The 19,451-nt window shown below is 51.2% G+C and overlaps 1 protein-coding gene and 2 non-coding genes across 4 annotated transcripts in view; all 3 read right to left on the reverse strand.

The window, feature by feature from the left end:
* Window positions 1-12,299, reverse strand: part of Plxdc1 (plexin domain containing 1) — a 46,256-nt gene extending 33,957 nt beyond the window's left edge. For both annotated transcript variants that reach the window (XM_090350746.1, XM_090350745.1), the window contains exons 1-2: window positions 12,120-12,299; window positions 6,711-6,889 (exon numbers count right to left, since the gene is read on the reverse strand). In XM_090350746.1, coding sequence (XP_090206872.1) covers window positions 6,711-6,889; window positions 12,120-12,195 — 255 coding nt within the window. In that variant the 5' untranslated portion in view covers window positions 12,196-12,299. The remainder of the gene's footprint in view (window positions 1-6,710; window positions 6,890-12,119) is intronic.
* Window positions 12,300-13,669: 1,370 nt separating this feature from the next.
* Window positions 13,670-13,741, reverse strand: Trnac-gca (transfer RNA cysteine (anticodon GCA)). Its single transcript has one exon. It is a non-coding gene; the product is annotated as a tRNA-Cys (tRNA).
* Window positions 13,742-14,129: 388 nt separating this feature from the next.
* Trnac-gca (transfer RNA cysteine (anticodon GCA)) lies at window positions 14,130-14,201 on the reverse strand. Its single transcript has one exon. It is a non-coding gene; the product is annotated as a tRNA-Cys (tRNA).
* Window positions 14,202-19,451: the final 5,250 nt, after the last annotated feature.

Here is a 19,451-nt window from a genome sequence, read left to right on the forward strand (position 1 = left end):
CAACAGAAAACAGATTATAACACTTCACACTAACTCCTAGTTGCTCTCTTCCAAACCTCAGATTGAGGGGCTAGGAGTTTGACCTAGTGGTAGACTGCTTGCCTAGCATGCACGAAGACCCGGGTTCGATTCCTTGGTACCACATGCACAGAAAAAAGCTGGAAGTAGTGTTATGCTTCAAGTGGTAGAGCTCTGTCTTTGAAAAGGCTCCAAGACAGTGCTCAGGCCCTGAGTACAAGCCCCAGGACTGGCAAACAAAGCCTCACACAACACCTATCACAAAAATTGCAGAAAGGCAAGCATGATACAGGTGTGTGTGTGTGTGTGTGTGTGTGTGTGTGTGTGTACACGCATGCGTGCACGTGCATGCACCAGCACTAGGACTTGAACTCAGAGCCTCGTGCTCTTTCTTGTTTTTTTTCTACTCAAGGCCAGTCCTCTTAGCTGGACACAGTGGCTCATGCCTGCAATCCCAGTTTCTCAGGAACGTGCACAAAAATCTGGGGTCGATCCTTTGGTACCATAGAAAAAGCCAGAAGTGGTGCTGTGGCTCAAGTAGTAGAGCTCTAGCCTTGAGAAAGCCCAAGGACAGTGCTCAGGCCCTGAGTTCAAGGCTTACAACTAAAATTAAAACAGGAGGAAGGAAGGGAGGGAGGGATGGAGGGAGGTCAAGCATGATGGTACACACCTGTAATCTCAGCATACTTGAGGCTGCAGCAGGAAGATTGTGTTTGAGACCATCTTTAGCTACACAGCAAAAGATGTCCTAGCAACTGTTAGTGTTGTTATGCGAATCTCATTTCAAGGAGAGTTCTGAAGGGAAGAATGGAAAAAGAAAGGGAGGAAAGGAACGAAGAGTGGGAAGGGACCAATCTGCTCACATTTAAAAAGGAAAGCATCAACAAGAAGGACTAGAATGGGAGAGAAAGCCAACCCAAGCGGCTGGGCGTGGAGGGAAGGGAGCACCACAGAGCTATCGAAAGGAACCAAGCGCCCATCCCCTGCCTCCCATTTGGCTCTTCAAATTCAACCCTGGTAAGTCAGTATCCACAGCCTTCAGCAGAGAATTTTTTATTGTCTGTTTAGTTATTTTATTTCTTTTGGTTGGTCCTGGGATTTAAACTCCAATCCTGGGTCCTGTCCCTGCTTCAGGCTAGCAGTCTACAACTGTCAGCCACAGAACCACTTCTACTTCCAGCTTTTCCTCAGTAGTGATTCGAAGGTAGGAATCTCACAGCCTTTCCTGCCGGGGTTGACTTTGAACTGGGATCCTCAAATATCAGCCTCCTAAGTAGTTAGGGATAGATGTGAGCCACCAACACCCAGGTATTGTGTGTGTATGTGTGTACGTGCGTGCCAGTACTAGGGCTTAAACCCATGGCCTGGGCACTGTCTCTTAGCTTCTCCACTTCTCTACTTCTGGCTTTATGCTGGTTAACTGGAGCTAAGAATCTCATGGATTTGTCTGCCTCAACTGGCTTTGAACTAGGATCCTCAGATCCCAGCCTCCTGATAACTAGGATTACAGGCTGGAGCCACCAGTGTCCAGCTTATTTATGGATTTATTCATTTATATTTAGATAGGGTTCTGCTACACAGCCCCAGACCCCTAAGTGCTGGGATCACAGCATATGTGTACACCATATTGGGCAGTACATATTGGAAATCTGAAAGGAGCAGGAGCTTTCAACGTCAGGTTCATTAACTGAGGGGCTTAAGTGTCTAGTCCAAGGCCATACAGCTGGGACATATCAGGATGGACCAGACATCTGAACTCCACCTCCCCCATCCCCTTTCCTCTCAAAAAAATCTCTTATCTTCACTCCAAAATTTAGACCTTGACTTCCCTCCCTCCTCATCCTCCCATCCACTGAGCTCCTTTGGGAATCTCCTTCTTTGGAAGGTTGTAGAGATCAAGCAGACACCACATCAAGACACACGGTCCTTGATGAGTGGTACCTTCCTGGCCGTAGTGTCCCTTAGCATTCCTGGGCCTGCCACACTATCTGAGCTCAAAAGCTGTGCTTGAACCAGAGAGGTGAGGAGACTTCAGGGAAACTAGATGGGAGATCAGGGTGGGAGGCAGAGAGCCTTTCTATTATGATGTCAAATCCAAATTGCCTTTAGCTTGGCTCCTCCTAAATCCTGGCCTGCACCATGGAACCAAGAAAGCCTTGGAGAAGGACCTAGAATTGCTGACTCCACAAGGAACTGCACCCAAGGCCTCACTTTCCTGGTTCTTGGAGAACTAAGAAAGCCAGGGACTCCAGAGTGCTCGCAAGTGTTCCACCACTCAGCTGGAGCCTGGAGTCTGAGGTTGTGGCTGTGGTAGACTACATGCAGGGATGAGCATGAAGGAGGAGGAGGCTCTGACCAGGGACCTCCAGGCAGTGAAGTTGAGTACAGACTAGATGCCCCCAGCTCTCCACAGCAAGGGCCTCTTGGTTGGGGGAGCTTGTAGTAGTGAGGGTACTAAGGAGAGGGCACTGGCAGCAGGACTGGGTCTAAAGGATGCCTGTCAGCCAGGAGGGGGTCCTAAGGTCCTAAGATAAAAGTGAGGGGGACCCCCAAGATAGGCTGAGGGCACAAAAAGGAGAAGACAAGACATGCTGCCTATCTGCCAGGCCCTCATCTCCTTCAGGTGGCCCCAGGGACAGAGGCTTGTGAGCCTGGTTCATATGGTACAGGCCAGGCTGTACCAGTTGATATGGATGGATGATGAAATGTCTTCCTTTAGAAAATTCTGGAGCTGAGCAAATTGAACTTGCTTTTAGTACCCACTTTCTGATTGTACCTCATCTTTACTTCTTCTTACCACTAAGACTTCTTAGGGCCACAGGATGCTGGCACAGCCTAGACATGAAGACTCCTGGAGATGGAGAATTCCCTCTGTTCCCTGATGCCCTGGAGAAGGGGCATCTGACCACAGAGTGACAGCCTGGGTTTGTTCCCCAAGGGCTCCAGGAAAGCTAGGCAGTGACAACAAATGCACAGATAGCTAGGAGGTGATGTTTGGCATGGAGAACATTAGGTCTAGTCCCCCAGCGGCATCCTTAAAGCTACTAGAACCTTCTGGCTTAGATCCCTGCAGCTTCTAGAACCTTCTCTACACCATGAAGTACCCTAAATGCCTTCTGCCATCCCTCCTAGGCATAGGTGTCAAGTCTCTTCACCGTCCTGTTTCAGCCTCCCAGACTCCTCTGGTCTCGAGATAACCACCTCAAGGTGGGACATGAGCCAAGAAACAGCCTGCAAAATCCCCAGAATCCTGGCCTGGTCCCCAGACTGTCACAGGTTGCCATGAATGCATCACTTCCCCATTTCAGTCCTTGGCAGCGGCTCCAGGTACCTGACTCATCCCAGCCCACTAGCAGAGGAACCTGGAGTCTCTTTCTCTGCAGTGCTACTAACCTGTATCGCTCCAAACACAGGCTAGACTTCACAGGGTTTATATTTAAGCAAGGTAGCTTTATCCAGCCACTTAGGATAAGGCCTTGTTTCCTGACTCGACCTCTGTAGAGAATTTTTCTTTTTTCTTTGAGTGATATTAGAGGTAGAAGTCAGGGCCTCATACTTGGTAGACAAGTGCTCTACCACTTAAGTCAAACCTCAGGCGTGTGTGTGTGTGTGTGTGTGTGTGTGTGTGTGTGTGTGTGTGTGTGTTTGCTCGCTTGCTTGTTTTTAATTAGGTTTTTTTTTTCCTCTGATAGAATTTTCAGCTATTGGCTGGTCCAGCCTCAGACCTGGATTTTCCTACTTCTGCCTCCCAAGTAGCTGGGATCACAGGCACATGCTTCCAAACCCAGTTTATTTGTAAAATAAGATCTTAGTCATTTTTGTGGCACTCACCTTGAACCTTATTTCCACCTACTACACAGCTGGAATTATAAGCATGCAGCACTACGCATGGCCCCATATGGGGATTTTTTTTTTTTTCCAATCCTAGGGGCTTGAACTCAGGGCCTGAGCATTATCCTTGATCTTCTTTTGCCCAAGGCTACTATGCTACCACTTGAGCCACAGCACCACTTCTGGCCTTTTCTGTATATGTGGTACTGAGGAATCAAACCCAGGGCTTTATGCTTGCTAGGCAAGCACTCTATCACTAAGCCACCTTTCCAGCCAATGTGAGGAATTTTTAAAGAAACAAATTCACAGGGTCCATCTTCAATACTTCTGAATTAGTCTATTCAGGCTGCAGGAAAAGAACAACAACAAAAAAAACCCTGCATGTTTTTTTCGAAGCTCTAGAGTTATTAAATCCGTGCTTGTTCTGAATGGCCCCCACTTTCCTTCCTGAACACCCACAGACAATTGCTTCCAGAAGTTGTGTCTTGGCGGCTGTCTTCTGCCAGGTCCTCTTTATATAGACTGAGACAAACTGGCCCTTTTGATAATCAGATCTAGTCCTGAACAGGTATCCATTCTTTAACCCAAACCCCAGCAAAGCTGTGGGTGGGGTAGGGAGGAAAAAGCTGCTAGCTGTCCCTTCCTCAGGGACCTCTCCATCCCTGCCTGCCTGCTCTTATCTTTCCTCCATACTTGGCCTGGCCTATGCTCTGCAGAAGCCAGAAGGTAGGGAAGAGGGGAGGTGGCGAATGAGGCTGTGTCCTTACAGTTGGGGCTAGGGTAGAGTGGGGGAGGCACTTACCTCAGGTGCCATAGTCAGATGGCATCAAAAAGCTCAGGAATCAAGGGGGAAAAAAAAGAACATTGATATTTTAAAAATCAAAATTAGTGCCAAAAACGGATGATATTTTAAATAAAGACAGAATTATTCATGGTGCCAAGTCATTTCAGAGCCTGAGGTAAAAGGAAAATTCAGTAACAGAAATGATGCAGAAAGGGGGGGGAACACCCCAAACTTTGTTAAATATCGAGAGAGAGAGCGAGAGAGAGAGCGAGAGAGAGAGAGAGAGAGAGAGAGAGAGAGAGAGAGAGAGAGAGAGACAGAGAGAGAGAGAGAGACAGAGAGAGAGAGAGAGGGAGAGGATATTTCACCCATGATACAAGGACAGGGGCTTTAAAAATAAAAGAAAATAAGCCAAGTGCTGATGGCTTATGCTTATAATCCTAGCTATTGAGGAGGCTGAGATCTGAGGATTGTTGTTTGAAACCAGCCTGGACAGAAAAGTCCCTTCAGCATCCTGAGATCACACCTATTGGCACAAACCACTAGTGCTGGCTAAGAAATTTATTTATTTATTTATTTTTGATCAATCATGGGGCTTGAACTAAGGGCCTGGGAGCTGCCCCTGAGCTGCTTTTTGCTCAAAGCTAGTGCTCTAGCCCTTTAGGTCACAGCACTACTTCTGGTTTTCTGGTGGTTCATTAGAGATAAGAGTCTCATGGACATTCCTGTCCCGGCTGTCTCTGAACCAAGTTCCTCAGCCTTGTGAGTAGCGTGGCTTGTAGGCATAAACCACCAGTGCCTGATTAGGAAATTTATTTTTAATCCATATATCACTGTTCAACAAAACCATCAATCAAATGATTGAGAATGAATGCCATTTCAGACTTGTAAGTTCTCAGGAGAATTTTTCCTTTTATGAGAAATTCAGGAAGCACAATTGCCAAGGGCAGGGGAAAAGCTGGAAATAAAAGACCCAGGGCCAAGCAACAAAGGAGAAACAACTGCCTGACAAGCAGGAGCAAGGGTTTTATGGGAAAGAAAGAGCTCGCCGGTTTCCCCATACTTGAAGCCAAGGGAGGATGTGTGAGAGCGAAGATATGCCCTTGGTAAACTCAGGAAAACTAAGCAGGGGTTGGGGATGGATGGGGCAGCTAAAGATCCAGGAAAGACAAAAGTTGTACAAGCAAAAAACAAGGACCTTATCCTCTAGGATTCAGATAAAGCTGTATTTACATAATGACTTAAAAAAAAAAAAAGCCAGGTGCTGGTGGCTCACACCTGTAATCCTAGCTACTCAGGAGGCTGAGAGCTGAGGATTCCTGTTCAAATCTAGCTCAGCCAGAAAAGTCCCAAGAACTTCTTATCTCCAATTAACCACTCAAAAATCAGAAGTAGGCTGGGAGTTTGGCCTAGTTGGTAGAGTGCTTGCCTGGCATGCATGAAGAACCGGGTTTGATTCCTCAGTACCACATACATTTTTTTTCTTTTAAAGCCAAGAATATAAATGTCAAATCTACCACTGCAGGTCATCTACAGTTTCCATCCATCGCAAGCCGTGAAGGACGTGGGAGATGGAGGTAGAGGCCAGGACAGCTCACTGGTACCATGCTGAGGAAAGGGGTGCGCAGACAGTATGGGGGGACTATAGGTTGTTTTGTTTTGTTTTTGTGCTGATACTGGAACTTGAACTCGAGGCCTAAGCACTGTCCCTTAGCTTTTTCTGCTCTGCTCAAGGCTGGCGCTCTACCACTTGAGTCATAGCTCTACTTCTGGCTTTTGTTGGTTAATTGGAGATGCGAGTCTCTCCAGTCTCTCTGCCTAGGCTAGCCTTGAACCAGATCCTTAGATCTCAGTCTTCTAATTAGCTAGGATTACAGGCCCGAGCCACAAGTGCCTGGCAACTCCTCTCTTTAATTGGCCCATTGAAAGGAGTGGCTGCGTCTAAACTATGGATTCTCAGAGTTCACTTCAATCTCCAGGGCCCACCCCAAAGGCTAGATTAGGAGTGTCTGCCATGTGCACTGGGGCACCTGGACAGCCCCCACTTTCCATGCCCCCCCCATTCACCCAGACTTACCACCACCGTGGTCCTGTTGTCCGGCAGTGTGTCAATGGCTAAAGGACCCCCACCCAGGTCCAGGCTCAGCTGGGTCCTGTCAGGCTCAGAGGCCTGTCCCGAGCTTCCTCGAGTTGTCTGATTCCAGCCCTGTGTAGTCTCCTTCGCAGCCCATGCAGAGGCCTGGCCTTCGTGGTGACCTGAGAAAAGGAACAAGAAACTGAGTGCCAGCAGCTCTGAGTTAAGAACCAAGACAGGGTTCAGTCAACATGTCTTGTTGAGGCGTCAACACCACACCATCCAGCAGATACACAGTACATCCCAAAAGCCATGTGCCAAGGCCATGCAAAACAGCTTGCATATACCATGCTTTTAACTCTCTCACCAACCCTCCACCGCAGACAGATGCCCTGTTCTGCAGACAGGTTTGTAATTTCTCCACCTCCTCGCCAAGACTTAGGTTCTGGGTTTAGCGAGTGTCTCTTCTGATGGCATCTCGCTGTCGCCTCATTTGCATCTTGTACCCCTCAGTCTCTGCAAATCTTGACCTTGGCCAAGTCACTTCCCCATAAAACAAGGGGTGGAGGAACCCAGCTGGCATGACAAACAGTTTCCAACTCATTAGTGACAGCCAGCAGCAGTCAGTGAAAAGAATTCTGAAGCTTCATTTGACTTTCACAGGAGAGAATGGCAGGATCCATTAGCAATGTCTGACATGAGCACAGGAGGATTGGGAAAAAAAAAAAAAAAAAAAAAAAACCCTCACCCCAGCACTAACCCTGCATGTCCTCTCGGGTTCCCTCAGGTTGTTAAATCAATTTATTTTCCCTTGAAGTTGTGGGTATGTAGTAGCATTTGAACTTAGAACCTCCATCTCTTAAGCCACACCTCCAGCCTTTTTAGCTTTAGTGTTTGTATTTTTGTAGATCAGGTGTCCTGTGTTTTGCTGAAGAGCACCTTTTGACCTCAATCCTCCCATCTAGACTCCTTAAGTAGCTGGGATTATAGTTGAATACCACTACATTCAGCTCCCTGATTGAGATTTAGGTCTCTCAAACTCTTCTCCCCAGGGCTGGCCTCCGTGATTGATCCTTTGTATCTCCGCCTCCAGAGTAGCAGTGTTTATGGACATTAAGCTGTCTATAATCTCCACAGCCACTAAGTCACACCCACTCCCTACATCAATACTAAAGGACACAGAAAGCATTCTTTCCCATTTCAGATGGATATTTTCATTCCAGTTGTCTGCCCACTCTGGATATCTAAGGAACAGAGTCCACCAGATGGATGGATGCCGTGTTCCTCCCCTACACCTGTGACCTTCATTCGTGTCAGGCCCATCCTGAGTCAAATGGGCCTCACCTCTGACTCTGCCACTCCCTCTCCCCCCTCCACTCCCTCCTCCCGCCACTGCCGAGGCTCCAGGATGTGGCCGTCACTCTCCTGAAGCCACCATTGCTGTGCCCATGTGCCTGTCTCCCTTGAGTTCCCCGGGCCTGGCTCTCCCCTCTTCAAAGAAGATGGCTTACAAACAGTAACCACTCGATCACTGCCTAATTGAGGACACACTGCGGAGAATTAACTCCCGGGAGCCAGCGAGGGTAGAGGTAGAGGCAAGGCCCAGCCAGGACACTGCTGTGGGACTCCAGTTTGTCATTAGACATTTTATCCAATTAAGTCATTCTTGGCTGCTGGTGTCTGCTGGACCTTTGCCGGCCCCTCTCGCTTCTCTGCCCCTAATCACAACCAGATGCTCCTGGAGAAGGTGGGGAGGGGGGTGGTCCCCATCACTGGCTACCCACAGATGGCGCAGAGCCCGGGGCTAGGACACAGCTGCCTCCTGGTCCAGACCCATGCCAGGACAGCCTTACCCCACCCAGGCAGGCCCTGAAGCTGCCTCAGAGACAGAACTGTTTGTGCTGGGGTGGATCCAGGTCTTTCTGCAAGCAGCTGGGGGCATGGGCAGGACCAGGCCTGGGCAGGAGCCGTGGGGAACAAGGAAAGGAGCCTGATGATGGCACCATTAGTGACATCGGCTAGGAAGAGGACAGGGAGATGACACATGGGTTTGCCACACTGACAAGGCTGCCCGTGCACAGCTGTGAGCCGGGAAGCCTCTGTGCTCCTTTGATACGGCGCTAACTTGAGGATGAGCCTCACTCCAGGATGAGGCTGCTAGAAACTTCCGGTGGACATTTGGACAAGAGGGTTCCGGCCAAGAACAGAGCACACAGCCCAGGGTGAGGGGAGGTGGGGTGCTGAGGAGCTGGACCTCACTTGGCCTGGCCCTGAAGGGATGCCACCCAGCACCTTCCCTCCTTTAGTTGGCTCCCTCCGCTCAAGACGGGAGCAACCACTGAACTTGCATGCACACCCAGGAAGCCTGCCACGAAGGCGCCTTCTCGCTGGTGCTCAGGTGTGTGGCACCCCTAGCCGCTCCCCGCTTCATCCTCCCCAGGATTCTTCCCCTGCCTTTGGATGTGAACGTGTCCCCTGAGAGGGGTGGAAAGCATGGTTCTGGTGCTAGAATACAGGACAATGAGCAAAAGCAAGCTTCAGATACTGAGTTGAGTCCTGGTCTCAGCTAAGAAAGAAAGAAAGAAAGAAAGAAAGAAAGAAAGAAAGAAAGAAAGAAAGAAAGAAAGAAAGAAAGAAAGAGAGAAAGAAAGAGAGAAAGAAAGAAAGTTTCCCTTGCTCCCTGTATAATGTCAATAAGTTTCCCAAATATAAGCTATTCCCAGTGGTGGCCAGACTAAGGGTTCTAACGTTTATTATTTTATTTATTTATGTATTTATTTTTGTGGGTCATGGGGCTTGAACTCTGGGCCTGGGTGCTATCCTTGATCTCTTCAGCTCAAGGCTACCACTCTACCCTGGGCCTGGGCATTGTCCCCAAGCTCTTCAGCTCAACACCATTGTGCTAGCCCTGAGCCACAGCCCCACTTCTCAATTTCTAGTGATTAATTGGAATAAGAGTCTCAAGTTCCTTAGTGCCTGGGCTGGCTTTGAACTGCAATCCTCAGATCTCAATCTCCTGAGTAGCTAATATTAAAGGCGTGAGCCACCATGCCCGGCTAGTTATTTATTTTTTGCAGGTCCTGAACTCAGGACCTGGGCTCTGTCCCTGACCCTCTCTATGCACAAGGCTAGCATTCTACCATTTGAGCCACAGTACCATTTCCAGCTTTTTCTGGGTATGTGATACCCAGGAATCAAACCCAGGGCTTACGTGCATGCTAGGCAAGCATTCTACCTCTAGGCCAAACTCCTGGTCCCCTTACCTCTAATTTTTATAGGCCACTACTCTAGACTGGCACTGTTCTAAGGGCTTTAAACACAGGAACTCATTTCACCCCCACATTAACTCCAGGATATAAGTACTAGTAAATTCATTCATGTATGGGGAAACTGAGGCACGGGGATGGTAAGAAATCTCTCAAGGTCATGCAGTCAGTGGGTAGCAGTATTTAAACTCAGGAAAGCTGGACTAGTCAGAAGGCTGAGATCTAGGTCCAGGTTTAAAGCTAGCACAGGCAGGAAAAGTCCAAAAGACTCACTGCCCATTAACCACAAGAAACCAGAAGTAGAGCTATGGCTCAAGTAGTAGAGTTCTAACCTTGAGCAAAAGAACTCATGGACAGTACCTAGGCCAAGTTCAAATCTTGTTCACACACATACACAATAATAATAATAATAATAATAACAATAACAATAAATTTTAAAATATGCAGGGGCAGGTCTGGGCCACTGTGTTGTGTTTCTGGGGGGGTTGCTGACCTTGGAGCCACTAACTCTAAACGTGGGAACTCACTTGGAGATACAGCCCACTAGCACTAGTCCAGAGAACCAGAACAGGGGGCTGGGGGCTGCTAGGAGCTGCTCAGTTGCTCTTCCTTGACCACACTGGCTCCGATCTTGGAGAAAGGCAGACCAGCAAGGGATCATCTCCCAACTTGCCACACTCCAGATGACACCTGCCTCCACAGAGTGCCTCCCTAAATCCAGCCTTTGGGGGTGGAGTGGAAATACTGGATGGGGAGTTCACATCTGTCCCCTGGCTTCTTTACAGCTTCTTCAACTCTAACCTCAATCTTGCCTTCTGCAGAGAAAGTCAGCGCCTCCCAGCGGAGCCTGTCAGTGCTGAGACACAAGGTCTCTCTACTTAGCTGGACTGTCTCTGCCTGCCTCCTCTTGGGCCTTCCTCAGTCTACCACCGCACCCTGACTCTGAGAAGACAGAGCTCAGCCAGGTCTGGGTCTGGCCCCCTCTTGCAGCCTTATTTCTCACCCTTCTTTTTCCTTCCCTTCCACCCCAGAGGTTCCATCCCTCAACAACTGAATTCAGATGATCAACCAGACTGGGAAAGCAAAAGGTCTCAGAAATTAACCTGTCTAATCCCTTCCTGTTTACACGAAGTCTTTCTCCCCCTCCCCCGAATTATTTGCCTCTCATCTGTGTCTGAGAAGAAAAGACCATCATAAAAGGGAGGGAAAGGATCCTTCCTAATCCCACAACCACAAGTCAAAGATCTGGCCTACAGCCTGGCTTTGTAAGTGGAGATGGCCCAGAGAGGTAAAGCATTTTGCACAAGGTCACACAGCAAATGCAATAGGCCTGGAAGCAGAGTCTCAGTTGCCTTGGAAACTGGTAGTTTTGCACCTGCAATCTCTGGACACAAGCCTTCCACTGCCCTCCGTACAACACCTCCCTCCTCAACAGGGACCCAGGCTCAGGTACTTGCTGAGACCATAGAAGTCAAGTCATGGACACGATGGTAAATCCCCTCTCATCCCGTGGAGTCCCCCGCCCCCCCTTCCCTCAACTGTGAGGGCCACCTAGGAAGAAGCATCTCTGTCTTCCCCAGGCAAAGTTCAGGATGGCAGTCCTGCCCACACCCTACCTAGAGGCAGAGCAGTGAAAGCCAAAAAGCCACCAGGGCATAACAGAGCAGGGGACCCCTGAGGCTGGGGCACAAGTTGCTTCTTCCCTTTTGCCTCTCTGCTGCACCCCGCGGGCTGTGGTGGCAAGTTAGGCGGCTGTGCCTGTGCTGAGGGTCCCTGCCAGTCCCCAAGCGGCTGCCCCCCCTCCCCCAGCAGGGCTCAAGCCCAGCCTGGGTCAGCTGGACTAGAGAAGAGGAAAGGAAGGGGGGGTCCCCTAGCCTTTTCCATCATAATTCAGCTTGGCCTCCTAGAGTAGCCAAGGGGGTCCCCACAATTCCAACTGTCCCCTTGGAGCCAGAGCCCACAGCCTTACAGAACCCCCACGCTAGGGTCCCTCTAGCGTCTTCCAAAGCTAGGAGGCATCGTGGTGCACTGCAATGTCTTGCACCTCTTGTGTGTTTGGGCCCCCCAGCCCCGGTCTCCCCATCACGGACCTCCCCTTCGGGTCCGCACCTGCCTGCGCCCACCCTGCCGTCCCAGCGGCCCCTACCTGCTCGGGGATGGGGGCTCAGTGCGCTGGCCGCCCCTCTGAGCACCAGCAGCAGGAACCAGAGATCACCCCGCATGGTGGGCGCCGGGCTCGTCCCCGGGCCCGGGCTGGCGAGGGGTCCGCGGGCCGGGCAGGGGCGCGCGGAGGAGCGAGCGGAGCCGCGGCGGCGCTGCGGCCTGGGGAGCCCGAGTGCGAACCACGCAGCGGGAGAGGAGGGAGGCGGGGCCGGGCGGGCGCCCCGACTTCCCCGCCTCCCCGGGGCTCCGAGGCGGGGCCGGGGCGCGGGGCTGGGTCCCCCGCTCCGAAACCCGCCGCTGTCCGGGCTGCCAGCGAGGGTCCCGGGGAACGCGGGAGCGAGGCCCAGACGGGGCTCCCGACCCCAGGCAGCGCGGACCCCCGAAGCCCCGCCGCCAGGACCCCCAGCTGCACCCCCACGGCGGCCCGACCCCACTGCCCTCCCCACGCCCAGCCCCGCAGCCCGGGCGCGTCTGAACGGCGCGGACCCCTCGCAGCGCACCCCGGGTCACCACCGGGCTCTGGGGACCGAGCCTCCCCCCGCCCCCCATTCCGGGACAGAATAAAAATACCCGCAATTTAGGAGCTTTAATAGACGGCAGGCAATCGGGTCAGGACGCGGAGGCGCCTCCGACCTACTTCGTGAGAAAAGCCGGGAGCGGGGGGCGGGCAGGGGGGCCTGGGGACTGCACGACTGCGACCGCGAGAAAGTGGGTGCCGGCCTTCCCGGGGGAATGAGGTCCTGGGGAGGAGGGGCCGGGTGGCAGAGGACAGGGACAGCGTGAGCTGGAGAGCCGATGGCCTGTCACGACGGTGAGGACGAAGGGGTCCCGCGGGGTCCCGCGGCTGTCAGGACCCCGCTCCCCGCTCCGCAGCACCCAGGGTCCCGGAGGCCGCCCTGCTCCAGCCCTGACCCTCGGGGCGCAGGGCTCTGGCACCGGCGAAGGTGGGTCTGGATGTCTAACCTGAAGCCCAACTCCACCAGAGCAGCTGGGCTCGGCTTCCAGCTGCGGCTTCCTACTGCCGCCCAGCGGACGCGTGGGGAACCGCAGCGCTCCGCGTGGGGCGGGGACCCCCGCGCGCCGGTCTCCCCGCCTCTCCCCGGCCGGCCCGGCCTGCGCAGGCGCGGCGCCCAGCTCCAGGGCCGGCTGCCGAGGGCTTCCCGTCTCGCCCGCCGCCTGGCACCGGGGTGAGATTCCAGCGTGGACTCTGGGATCCGACTGTCTCCGAGGCCAGGATGTCCGAGGCCGTCTTGTAAAATCTCTACGGAGGGCTCAGATAGTGTTTGCAACTTGGGAATCCTTAAGAGCTAATGACTTGGGCGTGTTTTCAATGCGAACTCTAGAACACGAGCGACAGCAGAGTCGCCCGGGGTATTTACCAAAACGTCATTTTCACGTTCCAAACCCACGTTTCTAATCCACTACGTCTGGGCCAAGGCCGGGACACCAGCATTTCTAACACGAATGTGGGGGCTGTGTTTTTACGAGTAGCGCTCTAGAAATTCTGTCCGATTTCAAGGAGAAAAAGAGGGAAGGGGGCACCCGGATTTGAACCGGGGACCTCTTGATCTGCAGTCAAATGCTCTACCACTGAGCTATACCCCCTCTGTCGGTGGACTGGCGCTGGTAGTTCCTTAATGCTACGCCTGCGCACGCGCAGTGCGTCCTGACCGAAAATGAATGAAGATTTGTCTCGGAGATTTCCAAAAAACTAAATACTCGAGTCTTTCTGCCTTCCACGTGCTCAGCCGGCCCCTCCGGCTTCCCTTTGCTTCCTCAGGCCATTCCCCGCGCTGGGGCGCGCGTCCTCCCGGCAGCGGCCCGAGCCTCGGATCCCTCGCGCGGCGCTGCTCCGCTGGAGGAGCACAGAGCGAGCGATCGCAAGCACCCGGAAAAGAATGGGGGCCCCGGCACACTCCCCTCCAGTGCTGTCTGACGACAGGTGAGGGTGGCGTGGGGTAGTCTCACAAAACACCAAAACGTGCAGCCGCAGAGGGGGCACCCGGATTTGAACCGGGGACCTCTTGATCTGCAGTCAAATGCTCTACCACTGAGCTATACCCCCACGGTGTGCGACCGGGTCATTTGAATGCACCTTGATAGGATGAGGGCGTGGTGTCCTCTAAATTTTCCTGTTTGGGATCTGAAACTTCCCTCATGAACAGTTTCATGTTATTAGACACCAATGCCCTTCAACTTGAACTAGACGAGCCAGCCCACCCCACACACCCCAGCCACATTCTGAGAGCTCTGTACAGAGAACACTGTGAGGAACAGGCAGGTAAAAAAAAAAAAGGTGAACGATTTTCAATGTTATTTATTGCTATAGCTGCATTTTTAAACATCCTAATGCAATGTAAAACAAAACAACAACAAAAAACAGCCAGGTGAGGGGCCTCTCACCTGTAATCCTAGCTACTCCGGAGGCTGAGATTTGAGGATTAAAGGTTCAAAGCCAGCCAGGGCACTAAAGGACCTGAGACTCTTATCTCCAGTTAACCTCTAGAAAATGGGAAGTGGGGCTTAGCTTAAGGGTAGGGAGGTAGCCAGGAATGGAGCTGTGGCTCAAATGGTAGAGTGCTAGCCTTGAGCAAAAGAAGCTGAGGGACAGTGCCCTGGTCTAGAAAAGAAGGAAGGAAGGAAGGAAGGAAGGAAGGAAGGAAGGAAGGAAGGAAGGAAGGAAGGAAGGGAGGGAGGGAGGGAGGGAGGGAGGGAGGGAGGGAGAGAGAGAGGAAGGAAGGAAAAGAAAACTGCCAGAAGCAGACAAAGCTACCAGGCTGTCTTAGAGCTCATCATGCCCCACCTAGGATTCAAAACACTGTTAGAACTGCACTATGTTAAGTATTGGTGCATGTACATTAGCAATTGTTTTGTTGCTATGTAAAATTTTCATCACAACGTGGAGATGCTCTTAGGCCATTACTGCACAGGCAGCAGAAGGGACATTCAGAGGGGTAAGTAACAAGATAACATCATACACATGCACTGGAGATTCCTTACAGCTCCAGGGGCGTCCTTACCTCTGCATTAGCATAGTAAACATTCCAGCTGGAGCACAGAGCCTCCTGCCTCATGATATCCCATATGAGGACGTGGGTCTTCTGAAGAACAGTCTCCTCCATGTTGCTACCACTGGTAGGACACGTGTGAACCACCTCATAAGTCAGGCTGTAGAGATAGAAGAATCAGCCTGGCCTTCTTCCCCCCCACCATCCCTCAACTCCCAAAGTGGGTAGCCTATTTCAACCAAGCCTAACCAAGTGCCTGTGGTTGACCTGGGGAAATGAAGGCAGAAGTGAGACCAAGTACTATACAGGGTTGGATGTTAGAGAGGGGAAAGTCTTTAGAGCAATGTCAACTTTTCATAGGTTCTTGAAACATGGGGAAGCCTCATTTTTAAAAAATGCCTCATTTTTAAAAAATGCAGATTTGGAACCAACACTTCTGAACTGGCTTAGTGAGACAAGTTCTCACTGCACCGCCCATGCTGCCCTAGAACTGTAGATTCTTTTGCCTCCATGTCCCAAGTGTTGGGATGGCAGCTGTGGGCCAGCACTGCTGGCACCCAGGAGTGCTTTCTCTCAAGCTTTTCAGTGGTGCCCTTGCTTCTGATCTATGGCCCACACTTGGAGAGCCAAGTAAGTGCCATCAGAGAGATGTGCCATTCCCCTGCCATGGAATACACGCTGCTGTATGTGAAGATTGCTTCAGAGCCCGGCACTGGTGCCTCAAGGGTGTCATCATAGCTACTCAGGAGACTGAGATATGAAGCCATTGCTCCAGCTACCCAGACTGCCTGAACCACTTAGGCAGAAAAGTCCATGAGACTCATTTCAAATTAACCATCAAAAAGCCAGTAAAAGTAAGCCAGGCCCAGTGGCTCACACCTGTAATCCTAGCTACTCAGGAGGCTGAGATCTGAGGATCAAGGTTCAAAGCCAGCCCAGGCATTAAAGACTGTAAGGCTCTTATCTCCAATCTCTAGAAAAGGGGAAGTGGGGCTGTGGCTCCAGGGGTAGGGCAGTAGCCTTGAGCTGAAGAGCTCAGGGACAGCGCCCAGGCCCAGAGTTCAAGCCCCATGACCCCCTCCCCTCCCTGACACACACACCCAAAAGCCAAAAGTGGAGCTAAGGCTTATGTGGAAGAGCCTTAAGCGGAAAAGCTAAGGAACAGTGCCCAAAACCTGAGTTCAAGTCCCAGTGTTGGGGCACACATACATACATAAAGAAAGCTCCTGAGGGTCGGGATCATAGCTTACTGGTAGAGTGCTTGCCTAGCACACGTGAAGACCCAGTTCGATTCCTCAGTACCACATACGCAGAAAAAGCTGGAGAGTGGTGCTGTGGCTCAAGTGGTAGAGTGCCAGCCTCGAAGAAAACCCAAGGACAGTGCTCAGGCCCTAAGTTCAAGCCCCAGGACTGGCAAAAAAAAAAAATGCTTCTAAAACTTGATAACGCTGGTTCCAATGAGAAGAAAAACTGGGAGTGACCGGGGATGTTTACTCTATGCCGCTTGAGTTTTTCTGCTCTAATCCTTTTCTTTTCTATAGTGGGTTTTGAACTCGGGACCTCACACATGCTAGGCAGAAGTTCTACCACCTGAGACATTTCCCCCAGCAGCTTTTAGATTTTTCAAAAATATTTTCCTATATGTTTTGTGTTGTTTTTCCGGGGATTTTTTGTGGTGGTTGCTCTAGGTCAGTGCAAAGCCTCTGCTGGGGAGAGACGCCCTCTGCAGCTCAGCTGGACGGGGTGGAGACTGGAGACCCAGGTTAACCTGTGCAAGGTGCGGGAAAGGAAGCCAGTTCCTACACCGACGGGGTCTGCACGGGGCCCGGGGTGGAGAACGAGGCCGTGGGGTCGGCAGCACCCCCGCCGCCAGGCCCACGGCCGCCGTCCCGGGAAGCTCCTCCGCCTTCCACGGCCAGGCCTGCTGGCTGCCGAGGAGCCCGGGAGCCCAGGGAGGGGCTTTGATGATTGGTCCTAATGCCTGTCCGTCTATGGGGAGGCCCCGCCCCTCTCCCCGCGCCCGCCCCGCCCCTCCGGGGGACACCAAGATGTTTTCTACACCTGACAAACAACTTGGTCAGGCAGTTGATCTCAAAAGTGATGTCTGAGTTCAGACAGGGCTAGGATAGAAATCTCCAGCAAAGACCCGAAGAGAAAACTCAGTGGAGGAGCTCACACCCATAACTGCAGCACTCAGAAGAACCTGGCTTTCAAAGCCTGCCACATAGCAAAACAAACAAACAAACAAACAAACAGCCAGGCACAGGGGCTCATACCTGTAATCCTAGTTTCTCAGGAGGCTGAGATCTGAGGCTTCAGGTTCAAAGCCAGCCCAGGCACAAAAGGACCTGAGAATCATCTTCAGTTGACCTCTAGAAAACTGGAAGTGGGGCTTGGCTCAAGGTAAGGAGGTAGCCTTGAGCTGAAGAGCTCAGGGACAGCGCCCAGGCAGAGTTCAAGCCCTGAGACCCACAAAAAACAAGCAAACAAACTCATGCAACATACATGCATGTGGAACCTGACACTAAACCATTTGTAGATACCTGCCGCTGGCTCAGCATTCTGTATAATTCCCTTGTGATCTATTGAAAGTCAGCCCTCAGCACAAGGTTTTGTTATGAGAGGGGGAACCTAAATAAATAGACAAACATATAAAGAAATAAATAAGAAAACCCAACAGAAGAAAAGCATTTGGGATGGGAGTTGTTTTTCTTTCTTTCTTTTTTTCTTTTTGAGATAGTCTCACTATATATTTCTTTTTTCTTGTTTTTGGTTGGGGGCTCAAACTCAGGACCTGGCACTGTTCCTGAACTTCTTCTGCCCAAGGCTGGTGCTCAACTATCTTGAGCCACAGCACCACTTCCAGTTTTCTGGTGGTTAATTGGAGACAAGAGTCTCCCAGACTTTCCTGCCTGGGCTGGCTTTGAACCATAATACCCAGATCTCAGCTTCTTATGTAGCTAGGATTACAGGCATGATCCACTGATGCACAGCTCTCTATATGTTTCAGGTTGTGCTACAGCTTGTTTGTAGCCTAGACTGACTTTGAACGCATGATTCCCCTGCCTCAGCCTCTAGAGTGCTGGGATTATGCGTATGAACCACTATGCATGGAGAGAAACAGTCTTCTGTTGGTCTTTTGGTTTCAGTTTTGGTTTGGAAAGGAGTGTTTATGTTGCCTAGACTGATTTAAAACTCCTGGACTCCAGTGATTGTCCTACCTCAGCCACCAGATTATCTGGAGCACAGGTAGTAGAAGCAGGCAGGCTCACAGAGGGAACACAAGCCAGAAGAGAAACAGAAGGTCTGCTGAGAAGAGGGAAAGAAAGAAAACTGAAAGCTGTTGTAATTTCCTTCTTTGCACAAACTGGGCAAACCCCAGAAAACAAAAGAGAAGCGGGGAAAGCACAGCAGTCTCGGGCTGAGAAAAGTGGAATAGTCTCAGACTCCATTCTGTCATTCTAAGAAAACCCCGCAGTTCTCTGGGGGTTCTGCTCCCCTTGCTTCGAATCAAGGAGAGACTGTGGACATCACATTCCACCTTGCTGTGGCTGTCTCCCTACAGCCCTCTTGGTTTTCCTCCACTGAAAAGGCCATTTTTAACTGGTCCTCCTGCCTTGTCCAGAACATCCTCTTCGTGCCCTATTAATACTCCAAAAACAAAGGTCAGGAACTATGGTTACTCAACTCATAAGCTTTCACCGACTGTCCATTATCCCCCTGGATTTGAAGCAACCTCCTATTCTCACAGTCCAGAGCCTCCATGCACAGCCTCACCTGCATGTGCACGTTTATCTCCCAGGTTCTGCATGTACTGTCCTTGCCCACATGGGTCCAGCTCTTCCAAATGTGCCTTTGCTTCTGCATTTCCTCCAGGTGCTCTGAAAGGAACTCCAGCTACTTACTGACACAACAGCCACGCAGAGCCATTTTCTACAAAGGGCCTGTAGATTTCTCAGCCTTTTTCTTTCAACCACATGTGACTATTACTAGGGATTGTCTATTTGAAATATTTATATCCTTGAATTTTTGTATGCTTTGGTGTTGTGTGCCAGTACTGGGACTTGAACTCAAGGCCTAGTTCTCTAGCTTAGCTTTTTGCTCAGGCTGGTGCTTTACCACTTGAGCCACAGCTCCACTTTTGGCCTTCTGCTGGTTAATTAGAGATAAGAAACCCTTGGATGTTTCTGCCTTGGAACTGGGATCTTCAGCTCTCAGCTTCCTGCATAGGTAGGATTATAGGCATGAGCCACTCCTGCCGGAATAGGGTTTGTATCTTATTCACCAGTGCCTGGCATACAGTTAGA

The sequence above is a fragment of the Megascapheus bottae genome, chromosome 17 (genome assembly GCF_031878675.1).
Source record: "Megascapheus bottae isolate mThoBot1 chromosome 17, mThoBot2.hap1, whole genome shotgun sequence".
NCBI classification, from domain to species: Eukaryota; Metazoa; Chordata; class Mammalia; order Rodentia; family Geomyidae; genus Megascapheus; species Megascapheus bottae.